Below are 11,849 nucleotides of genomic sequence, written 5' to 3'. Positions count from 1 at the left end.
AAACAAAAAAGTTTTATACCCCTCAGATGACTGCAAACTAACTTGAATTCTATAGAGCTTGACTGCTAAGTTACTCTATACTGAAAGATCTTGGCAGAGCCAGTTGCACATCACACACAAATGAGGCTTTTTTCCCTATAATATTTCATAATACAATAGCTAGAGCAGAAAATTCTAGCAGAAACATCTACTGTATAAGAGCATTTAAGCTAAATCCTTTTTGAGAATAATTCATTGACTTCTTTTTATTCTTATAAAATGTAGGAACAAGCACAAGCCCTCTGCAAGGTATTGTCAACAGCCTTTGACTCTGTTTTAACATCAGAGAAGTCTTGAATTTCTTCAGCTGTCATATGGGATGGTTCAAGAATGCTTTGTACTGAGGAGAAGGGCAGCCCCCTTTTGTGACAAAACCGACTAAATCAAGCTTTTCAGAATGGAACAGGTGTGAACTCTCTCACTGCTTGGACAGGATCATTAACACTGCACCAAGGAGAACCACACAATTTTGTATATATAAAAGTTTCTTATGTTGGTCTGCAGCCATTAGAAAATGACAGCTCAAGTCTGACTTACCTAAAGAAGTCATTTCAGGGTTCAGACGTCATCTTCCAGCTCATAAATTTATGAATAATGCTGGCTTTTTTTTCTAATTGTGAAGCTTGTACCACAAATAGTATTTTGTACAGGAATGTAAAATAAAAGTTTGACATTGTCTTCTAACTGCTGCATGCAAAACAGATATCATGACTGTCATTTCTGCTTAGACCACATAACAAAAGTAGCTGGTGTGAAAGTACATGCTTATGGGACTTATTACAGCTGAGAGATCCCAGCGCTTCAGGGTTCCTCTAAGATGCACATACACATGACCATACTCCACAGTGCTGAAGCTGCTGCATATATAGTCTCCTACTTTGAACAGCTTATTTGTTTCGGAGGCACAAACTGTACGAAGAGAAAGGCCAAAGTTAAGCTGATTTTAAAAGTAGTTTTATTTTTCCAGTCATTTAACTGGTTAACAAGAGTAAATTCTTTTATTAATCATGCTCTAATTATAAATCACTGCATTCAGGACATTGAAAATAAGAGTTGATTTTAGGTTATACAATATATACAGTTGCTCTGCAACTAAACAAAATAATCAAACAACTGAATTGAATATTATACATCTCAAGTAGCATTCTAAGCTGCATTTTAAATGTTATTTGCTCCTTTTTCAACAGTTAACACAGCAACCTAATAGTTTGCCTAGACACAGGTTGTTTTAGATAATGATCTCTTGAAGTCATCTTTGACACAGGTTAAAATTTTGAATCATATATTCTTGATTTTATATTATAAATAGGTATCTACAGTCTTCAAAATTAATGTATTTTTTGCTAGAGGAGCAAACCCTGTGAAAGCATATTATTGAAACTAAGGGCATTTTTCTCTTAAAAATTCATCGTTGGACAGTTAAGGGTTTAGTTTCCTGCACAGTCAGTGCCACCAAATAGTCACAAAATGAGAAACCAGTAACTTTTCAGGACACTAATAACCATAATTAGGATCGTGACATCTGAACATGTACACCTTTTAGCACAACTGAAGTTAATTTTGCATCAATATTTAACCTTGATGCCATATAAAAGACTGCAGGCTATTATAGATACTATAAGATTCTGTGTTAAAAAATACTGTACATAGGAGAACTGTGCAAAATAATATGCCCATTTACTTTCTAGACTCTATCTGGTATAGAAACATACAAAAGTGTCTCAAACTTAACATATCAGTAAGTGAATAAAATGGTAGTGCTAAACTATTACTCTATCATTTTTACTGGGAACTTTGAAAATGCAGACTAACTAGTTTCAAAATTTGCAACACAAGTATCCTGAAACATTCCAGTTTATTCCCTCACATAGACTGCAACAACAGCTGCTAGAAGAAATGAAAATTAAATGTGTATCTGGCTGCACCCATACAATACCAGGCTCTCTATCACTGAACCATGTTAGGAAGGGTGACGCAAGGGTAGGTCTGACTGTTCCAGCATTAATGCCATTGGATTTTTCTTAATATAAGCATATGCGTTGGCCTGTTTTTCATCCTTGTTAAACACAAAGTGGCCAATTTATACACCATTTGTCAGAAATTCAAAGTTCTCTTGATAAATATAGAGATACAATAGTCACAAAACGTGATCAAAGCCAATGTGACCTAGCCATTGATTTTTCTAATCCTATGCCATCAGTTGTTTCCTGTAGCATAAGCAAAAATACTGGTACAATATTGCAATATACAAACATCAGAATGACATTGGATTTCTAATGTTTTGTAGAACTGCATCAACCAACTGGGAACTAGGAATGGCTTAGCCTTTTTCACAAATTAGTAAACAAACAAGGTTAACAACAGTGTAGCTACCATATGTGGCTATATTATATAAATACAGAGTGAGTTAGCAAACTAATATTTGTTTGCAAGGTAGTAGTGGCACACCTAAAACATTGTATGAAATAGGACGTAACATGGTGTACTTGTGAGCTGTCAGATAACATATCCTTAGTACAGTATTTAAGTGTTCCACCAAATATGTTCTATGTATGTGAACATGTTCCTGTGTGACTAAGAAAATTCAAATACAAAAATTAAACACCATAATACAATTTTAAGAAATTTTCTGCAATCCATCATCCTTAGCTAAGTACATTTCAGGAAGTGCAGTTTTCATATCCTTGAGTTAATTTAGTAACTCAGTAATATTGCTATAGGTTCAATTAACCAGCAGTAGTCACATCAAATATGATTGAAAATGGATGCAACATACAGAAAGGACATTTCGAAACTGCTTACGAACACGTGCAGCATAGAAAATTAAACAGGTCTCAAGCTCACAAAATTAGAACTAGAAAGTTCAACATCTAACACAGATTTCATATAACTTTAAGCAAATATCTACATCAAATCTGAAAGAAACACATCTCCTGTTATGGTGATCTGAAAGATTCCTTAGCTTTTACCTGGCCAAGATACCCGAGTTCAGGATGACTTTTTCAGCACTAGATGCCTTTTCTTTTATGAGAACCTGATACTGCCAGGTGCTGAATGCTCCAGACTCAGAAGTACTCAGCAATGTGCAGGTTTAGGCTCTAACACTTCATACGTTACAGAGAGCTAACTGAATCCATTGTCCTGCTTTTGATCTTAGGATTTTCAGTGAGGATGAGGATACAACACTGAACTATAGTATTTCCAGGTTAAAAAAGTCAAAAATTAATTTCAACTAAAAATATTTGTAATAGTTAAGTGTTCACACATTTCCATGTATTTTGACTGTTTTAATGTATTTCAGTTCACTGTGGAAAAGATAATAGGAGTAACTATTTTTTTAATGTAAACTATTAATGGAAAAATTTATACAGAAAAAATCTTTTTAAGTTCCAAAGTCAGAACTGCTGTAATGACATGTCAGCTACAGTACCTAGGACTCCAAAGTATTCTGGCACGGAGTTTGCAGGTGGGAAGATGAAACAAAGCAAAGTTGATTTCTACAACAACTGGAAATGAGAAGTTTCTCCATTTGTCAGTAGCAGTTTAGTCAACAATAAAGTGCACAAATGAAACAGGGAAAGCTCCTTTACGATTAGGATCCCCATCAATATGGCCAATCTGGAAAGACATAATTTTGGTTTTCTCTTGTTACAAAAATTCAGCAGTCTCAAAAAGAGAATTATAATATTAACATCAAAGCAAATGCCAAAGCCTATCAGGCTCCTGAGGACTGCCCATGTATTGGGATAGATCACCATGTCTCTCAGTTATGGAGCCAAGCTTTTAATACAGTAAACAGGAAAAAAAAATAATACAAGGGTTGTGCATAATTTACTGCTCTGATACAGATTTAAATTGTAGCTGTTATTACTATTTTTTAATACCATGTGAAGTCCCCAAATGAGAATGAGGCCAGGCAGCATTCCTTCTAAGCTGTGCAGGTGCATTCATGCATGGCCGTGCACACCACGCAGCTTAGAGGGAACACTAGTGCCAAGCACTGAACACACAAAGGAGAGTTCCTGCTCCAAAAGGAATTTAAAAACTTGTCACCTCTGCACAATCAGGGTTTTTTTAGGTTAATAAAGCTGCTACTTTTTGTGCCAGCAACCTCATGTTGTATGTGAACCCTTATCAGGAGTCTCTGGACAAAGCAAACAGGTGAAAAGCCAAAACATAGCTCCTCATGTGGTGCCCCTGGTGGAGCACACAGGAATTTTAGAGCATTTTGGAATGCCTCAGCCCCCTGCTCCTCCAGGACTCTGTTAAACAGTTTCCTCTCTCCACCAGTTAAAATCCAAATGGTGTAAGGAAAAATAAAGGTTAAACATGGGTATTTGGCCTGCATCCTAAAAAAAAGGTTACAATCAGTTTTGTTATAGTAGTTTTGCACTCTTCTTTGATACCCAATATGAACAAGAATAAAACAAAAGCTTTCACAGGTAACCACCTTTCCTAGGGCCCTGTATTTACTGATTAGATTTTGAAAAGCAAGCAGATAAGATTCCTAGTCGATAGGAAATGGAAGCACTAGCTTTGAGTGGAAATCCATAAGTGGATGGAATTATTTTATGGCAACTCAGGGGTGGAGCAGAAAAGGCCTCCTCCTGTTGTGAGCTCCTAGCCTCAGTAATGTTAGGCCAGCCAAGAACCAAAAGTGACCAAAAAAAGCCATCTTCTATGGTCTGTAGTAGGACTCTCAAAACAGAAACAGTATCAGAATTCTAGGATTTCCCACATCCTGTAGATGAGCTCCTTGTATCACATGTTCTCAAGCTGAAGCTAAGTCATCAGAAAATATCTGAGTCTAAAAAATTAGCTGAGTTCAGGTTTGATCTTATTTTGTGGGAAGTACAAGGTCCTCTAGAGTCAGGCTACTCTGCATTTATTTGCCACTAGAGGAAATTTTTTTTCAGTGCAGAAGCACTGGTGAAATGAGAAGTACATATCCTGTTGTTTACTGTTGTTCTCAGCCCCATTCTGGAAGTGAATGATTTGTTCTTTGTGATCATTTGTTGGCTATTTCATTACTAGAATCTATAAAACCAGTTTCAGATAATAGGCAATAAGCAGTCAGTCAGCCAAAAGACTCAGGAATGTAAAGCATGTTAAATGAGAGATTCTGGGCTGTTGGTTGCAGATGTTTATACCCATAAAAGATAATATATTCTATCACCTGTATACCAGGCTCGCACTGTTCCCATCAACAATGTGTTTGAAAACATAGGCAGGCTTTAATTTGAAAACGCAAAAGGGAAAATACTCACCCACCACTCATGATCCTCCTCACCATCAACAACAATAATGTCTCCCTCTGAAAATGTTAGTTCATCTGGGTTATCTGCTACACAGTTGTAAATTGCTTTTACTCGCTTGGGTTTAGTTTTTGACTGCAAGAAAAAAATATATACATGCAAGTAATACAATGCAACAAAAGAAACGTAAGTAAAACAGGCTTGGACCAGTTTGGACAGAAAATGAAGTAGCTGCCTAAAACGGTTACCCTTTGTGCAGGTACCCATTCAGACTGCTGTCTTGCACAAAAAGCTCCCACCCAAGTCTGGGTTTAAAGTGCTCCTCAGAGCAGCCCCAGGCAGTGCTCCATCTCACCAGCAGGTGGCACACATTTATCCATTACTGAGCTTAATTTCAGTAAAGCTTAATTAATTGTACTTAGAGCACTGACTAAACATTAAAACTAACCCTCCCAGTCCTCAAGAGACAAATACATGCGTTTCCTGTACAAACAAAGACCAGTGGTCAGTGACTGGTCCAAAAGTATGTAGTGATCCTGTCAGTGGCAGTACCAGAAGGAGAAGAGTACTAACCATGTCCTTGCTTACTCTAGTAGACCTGTTTTGCATCTTTCCAGTACGGGACTCTCTAAAGTAATTCCCCACTACTAAGAGTCTTTTGAGGTCTTTGGAATATGGCCCATGAGATGCTTTGTCACCTCTTGAGGGTGGGGAGAGAAAACTAGTGTTCCCAAGTCATATAATGGAAATACTACTTAAAGCATTTCTCCTGCTCCTCTCCCCACATCCATAGGACAGTGCTGCTGCACAGTCCTTTAAAGTGCCACTTCAAAGCCTTGGAACTGAGCAACATGCAGATGCTAGGCAGGTGCCCTGGGACTGGGTGGGAAGGAAAAAGAAAGGCAGAGGCTACTATATGAAGAGAAGGGGCTGCTCCTTCCCTTCCTTCTTTAAGACCCCCTACCTTGGGGGTCTTCAAGAGGAGGTTGGATAGATATCTGGCTGGGGTATTATGATCTCAGCACTTGTTTCTACCCAGGGCAGGGGGTCAGACTTCATGATCTGTTCAGGTCCCTTCTGACCCTAGAAACTGAAAGATCTCCTTGTGTCTTAATGACAAAAGTGTTTAGCTGCCTCCTAGCAGATGAAGCACTCCTTTGTAATCCATTTCTAGATCATGCTACTGGGCAACACTGCATAATGATTCTAATGAAGTCTGTTCCCTCTCTGCTGAATCATCTTCCAGCGCAAGGGGGAAGCTGAATAGGTGCAGGGATGCACCTAACAACAACCTAATTACTACCTTCAAAGAGCAGCAATTACATATGTTCTGCTCTTTGAAAGGTAGTGGAATTTTAATAGTCTTTTAGTCCTAGAAGACCAAAAGGCCCAGGGAAATTAGTCATGCATCTACAGTATAATTTCAAGCACATAAAACACATATAGAATAAATGGGTAATAAAAAGCTTTCTTCTCTAAAGAAGGTGCTATTGGCCACATGCATTTCAGAGATCGTCTTTGTACAACAAGAACTCTGCACAGGCTTGGACCACTTGCCCAGGCTTTCCCTATTGCTGGCTGGTCCCCAGAATCTTCTGGCAGGGGAACATATGGAACAGAAGACTGGAGAGCAAGGCTGGGTGGATGATTTAACCAAAGTGCTTTAGCTGAACCAATCTAGCTAAAGCTACACTTAGCTGAGAGGTCAGCAAAAGCCTCAGAGATAAGGTGCTTTAGTTTGCCTGACTTACCTAAAGCACCTCAGCAACTAAAGCACTTCCACTGCCGCTCAGGCTTCTATTTCCTCTCTGGATCCTGGATTGTGAAGAAACTACCCTGTTGGTTTCCCAGAAAGCCAGACTCCCCTTGACTGAAGCGCTGTTTCAGGAGTCAGTTGTTTTATTCATGTTGTGTAAAATTAAAACTGAACCATGTGGCAAGCAAACTGTTCCCCTGTACTTACCTGGAGAAGTATATTCATATATATTTAAAGAGAACTGGGGGATAAAAAGGTTATAGTTTACATAGAAAACTCAGGCATTAGGAGCCATTTAAACCCGACAAAAGAAGCTTAACTTAATGGCTCAATAGTTTCACACCTGAACCACGGAAACAACTGGTGAAGTGTTACTCTGATCCAGCAAAATCAGAGAGCAGCAATAAAACCCATCAGGGCAGTTGCCCACCTGAAATTCACCAGACAGATTCCAAAATATTCAAAGATGTACACAGTATGAGCAAGCAATCTATTTAATTAACTAGGAAAAAAAGGTCTAAAAAAGATAAAAGGTGTATTCCTAATAGTGGAGTGTGACAAGTTCCAGAGGTCGTTGCAATTTCAGTAGGTCTGCAAGCCAGCCAGGACTGGAAAGATGAATACCTATCAGTGAGTGCATCTGCATGCTTGCTCTTTATAAACTGCATGTGTTTTCTACTTATCACTATTAGTTACTTGTATTACAGCAGTTTTTAGGACACCTGCTGGACAGCCAGTGTCCCTTGTGTGAGCCCTGTACACAGATTTAGAAATAGTCTCAGTCCTGAACAGCTTACAGTCTAAATAGGCATGACTAAAAAGATGCGAGGAAAAAGAGATGCAGAGATGTGAAATGGTTCTCTCAGCAGGTCATTCCCAGAATACGGAACCATACCCTAATGCTTCAGGCTGTAAGCTCACCATCTTTTGTACTGCAATTTATTTACCTTCAGAGATACTCATCCCATATATGAGTGAACACATGCACTAACACCAATACATGTTAACATCAATGTTCCTGAACTACAGAATGATACCACTTAATTTAGCTGCATGGAAGGTTACTACACCACATAGTAAAAATAAATACACTCCCAATCTTTTTGGCACATTTTCCTTACCTACTTTACTGAGGTTTCAAAATGGAATGGAATGTGTGCAATGACAGTAATACTGCAGTTCACTGGGCAGAATCAACAAAATAAATCAAGTCATGATATTTTATAAACGGCAAAACATTCCTATCACTATATCTACAATTGTTTTTACTTTAAATCAGATATAAAACAATCAGGAAATTCAGAAAAAGGCAACATTTCAGAAATACCTATTCCAAAATGTGCATATTTAATGAAACAACAATGGCTGAGTCTTAATTACAGTTCAGTTTTATAGCTTGTTTTTACTTCAACATATATGGAAAGTTGTATCAAGATTTCCATTATTCACTGTCCAATGCAACTTTTTAACCTGACCTAGACCTGTCTCCTACTTACTATTTGTGATTTCCTTGGCATTGGTGCTGGTGGTTGGATCTGTGTCAATGTGTTAGCTGCAGAACCAGTTTGTGGTACAGGAGCTTCAGATACACAGGTAGATTCTCCTGTTCAAAGCAAGCAAAACAATTTCAAGTGGGACATGTTTGTATATATAGATAGATATATGTCTTCATATATAGACACTTCTACACTTCCTCTTGACTGCAAAACAAGGGGAATGTCCTCTGATAGCCTCATGTTCCTCACTCAAGGGAATTTTTCTATTTACTCTGTTGAGGCCAGGAATCCCACCCCTAGGGCTAGCAAAGGGATACAGATCTGGATAAGACTTTGCAGGTAGTAAAGTCAACACATCAGTGTGAGATCCTTTTATATATGGCAACCATCATATTCTTAAAAACAGTCCATTCTTGCTATAAAAAAAAAATAAAATTGCCCTTTGTCCCCCTCAAGTTTTCCATTATAGGTGCTTTACCCTAATTCCTGAACTGATTTTCTGTCCATCCTTCCCCATGTACAACAACCCCTATACTCCTAAAGACTGTTAGTTAAAAGCTTCAGCAGTACAGTGATAGAAATGAGGGGAATACCCAGCCAGAGACAGATTAGATAATCAGCAGAACTAAACGCTTCTCCATGTCCTCTCCTCATTCACTTTGGAGTGCCATCTTTTTATAACCTGCCTACACTGAAAGAAAAGGATCACACATTGTGATATGCTCATCTTACTACCTGCAAAGCTGTATCCAGATCTGTACCCCTTTACTAGGCCTAGGGGTGGGATTCTTGGCATCAACAGAATACACAGAAAAATCCCCTTGAATGAGGAACATGAGGCAATCAGAGGACATTCCCCTAGCTTTGCAGTCAAGAGGAAGTATAGAAGAGGCGACTTCATGACAATGAATGCACAAATATATACATTTAACATTTATACAGGTAATGGAAAGAGAAATTCCAGCATTACCACACATAGAAAGCCTTTACATTGCTCTGGGTGTCTTATTAAGATTAAATTACTACAATTAACTTACTTGCCCAGAAGGAAAAATATGGTTTGGAGGTACATCAGTCTGAAATTCAGTAGATTTAAAGGATGAGTCAGAAATGGTGCTACATGATTTCAAGGCCATGTTTTTTCTAATGATGTTTTATGATCTCTTCACAATGTTTCTCTCCCCACCATTCTTATACAGACAACCCACACACACAATGAAGGAAACCAAGCACAAGCCCTCTTTCTGCAAGTTCCTCTGCATAGGTGGGCACCTGTACAGCCCCTCAACTTGACCCAGAAGGCTGATCAGGTAGAATCAGGGCATGCAGATTGGGACTTAACTGAAACAGCTAAAGTGACATGAGGCACCTACAAGAAACAAACTAATAAAACTAAAGACAGTTACTTGTTCCTGCCTCTAGTTTAGTCCAGTTGCATTGAATGTACAAATTATATCCAGAGTACACTAAGAAAAAATAAATAAAATGCCTCCGAACTGAACTTACCAGACTGTTGCAGAGTTCCAGGTCCTCTAGGCTGCCCTTTGTTAGTTAAGGGGGATGACTTGTCAGCCCTGTTTAGAAGAAATTAAGCATTCATCTATATAGAAAATAAATCAGAACTTTAAAAGTTCTATAGATAGCAAATGTATGTTAAAACTATTTTCCAAGTTTAAATAGGACTCCTAGTCTTCCTTTATTGTGCTCTTAGAAACACAGTAACAGTCATATTGCTGTAAAAACTACTGTTTTGCTATTTGTGAATAGGAGACTAAATCAATAGATCTATATCATAAGTCCATCTGAGCAATTAATACAATGCAAAAGGACACAGAAATTCAGTGGTTCATGAATTAAATACTAAAATGGCATCACTTACCCAGAAGAAGGCTTTTTTTGAGAGATTCTATTGGGAGGTTGTGGAGGCAGTGGTGGTGGTATAGGCTTAGCTTGTGGAACAGCTTGCACTTGCTTTGACTGCTGATTTAAAGCTTCTATAACACTGGCTGTCTTTGCAACTGGAGGTGGTGGTGCTGGGGAGAGCATATCTATAAAAAAAGCAAGGTGGAAAGGTGGTGGAATTAAACTTTTCTTATTATTTATTCTTACTTATTCAACTTTTATTCTTAGAATCTCAACCATTTATTTGTTATATATTTCCAAGCAGAGAAGTACTTTACTAATCATAATTTATAAAAAACATTATAACATCCAATGGCAGCAACTCTTCCTTTGCACAATAAGAACCTTTCTCTAGAGGTCAGGACCAGAAGCAGCTCCCTAGCACATGGGGTTGCAACCTTTAGGAGCAGTGGGCTGAATTAATGCAGCTTGGTCTGTCACTTGCAACCTGATTCCCTTGAGGCCAAATGCCACTGATTTCCCTCCCCTCCCCCCGCCAAATTGTCCTTGGACCGAGCCACCAGTTGTCCCTCCCAGGCCCTCTCCCAAGTTGCCACTGGCATCCCAGCTTCATAGGTTACAAGTCACTGTTTGATGGGCCAGCACAGGTCCCAACCCTTGCTCTAGCACTTGCTTTGAGGTAAACACTCAGTATCCCAGCCTTTTCTCTAGATGTAGTTCTGAATTACTTTTGGTCAGGCCCATACTTAATCTCTAGTCCATCCAAAGGATGTCACTTTGCATGTGAAATTTAAGATCAACTGCCCTACTGTTGTAATCACTGATCTTGCAAGTGCTTTGCTAGATGGGGATGAACTTATTACATGTTTATTTTCCCAGCTGAATCAAAGACTTACAGTTTGTGTTTTACTGAAATTCAGTTAAGTGAGCAACATTCCATGGGAAGTACTTGAAAGAGGAACTCCTCTGAGGTCATTTAATTATAGCATGATTTTAGAGAAGACTTTTAGAATTCGATTGGGGAAATTCAGCCAGAGGCTGGCAAACTGTTATACTATATCACCCCCAACTTTTCACATCACTGTCTGTATTCCTAAAACTAGTGAAAATTAAGTATACCGTGGAGGTGACACATTGAGAGGTACAGCACCAACATTATTTTGAACATTTTTTTTTTTTTAAACATCTCATTAAAGGGAAGGCAAGATGAATAATTAAAACTTTATTTAGAAAACTTGTAACAGACAGAATTTCCTGTTAAACTGCACTATGCCAGCCAGTCCCCTCTGGAATATTAGATAAGACCATTCATACAGTGAAATAAAAATTGCTGGATGAGTGACTATAGGCTAGAGTTAAAAATCACCAAAAGCAGAAGCATGAGGTGTGAAAAAGGAAAAAGGTGGCCAACCATGATTAGGAGGAAAAAACAGAGGAAAG

At 38.4% G+C, this 11,849-nt stretch overlaps 2 protein-coding genes across 3 annotated transcripts in view; one reads left to right on the top strand and one right to left on the bottom strand.

Moving 5' to 3' along the window:
- Positions 1 to 738, top strand: part of ITGB1BP1 (integrin subunit beta 1 binding protein 1) — a 16,928-nt gene extending 16,190 nt beyond the window's left edge. For both annotated transcript variants that reach the window (XM_019520730.1, XM_019520731.1), the window contains exon 8: positions 347 to 738. The gene's annotated coding sequence lies outside the window, so the exon portion shown is untranslated. The remainder of the gene's footprint in view (positions 1 to 346) is intronic.
- Positions 739 to 971: 233 nt separating this feature from the next.
- Positions 972 to 11,849, bottom strand: part of ASAP2 (ArfGAP with SH3 domain, ankyrin repeat and PH domain 2) — a 210,861-nt gene continuing 199,983 nt past the window's right edge. The window contains exons 29-33 of the mRNA XM_019520660.1: positions 10,426 to 10,594; positions 10,053 to 10,120; positions 8,547 to 8,653; positions 5,307 to 5,429; positions 972 to 3,657 (exon numbers count right to left, since the gene is read on the bottom strand). Of these exons, the coding sequence (XP_019376205.1) occupies positions 3,583 to 3,657; positions 5,307 to 5,429; positions 8,547 to 8,653; positions 10,053 to 10,120; positions 10,426 to 10,594 (542 nt within the window). The 3' untranslated portion in view covers positions 972 to 3,582. The remainder of the gene's footprint in view (positions 3,658 to 5,306; positions 5,430 to 8,546; positions 8,654 to 10,052; positions 10,121 to 10,425; positions 10,595 to 11,849) is intronic.

The sequence above is a fragment of the Gavialis gangeticus genome, unplaced genomic scaffold, assembly GCF_001723915.1.
Source record: "Gavialis gangeticus isolate Ggan-Ray unplaced genomic scaffold, GavGan_comp1, whole genome shotgun sequence".
NCBI lineage: Eukaryota > Metazoa > Chordata > Crocodylia > Gavialidae > Gavialis > Gavialis gangeticus.
Note: the sequence above shows the minus strand (reverse complement) of the source record. Positions and strands in the feature narration are given on the sequence as shown.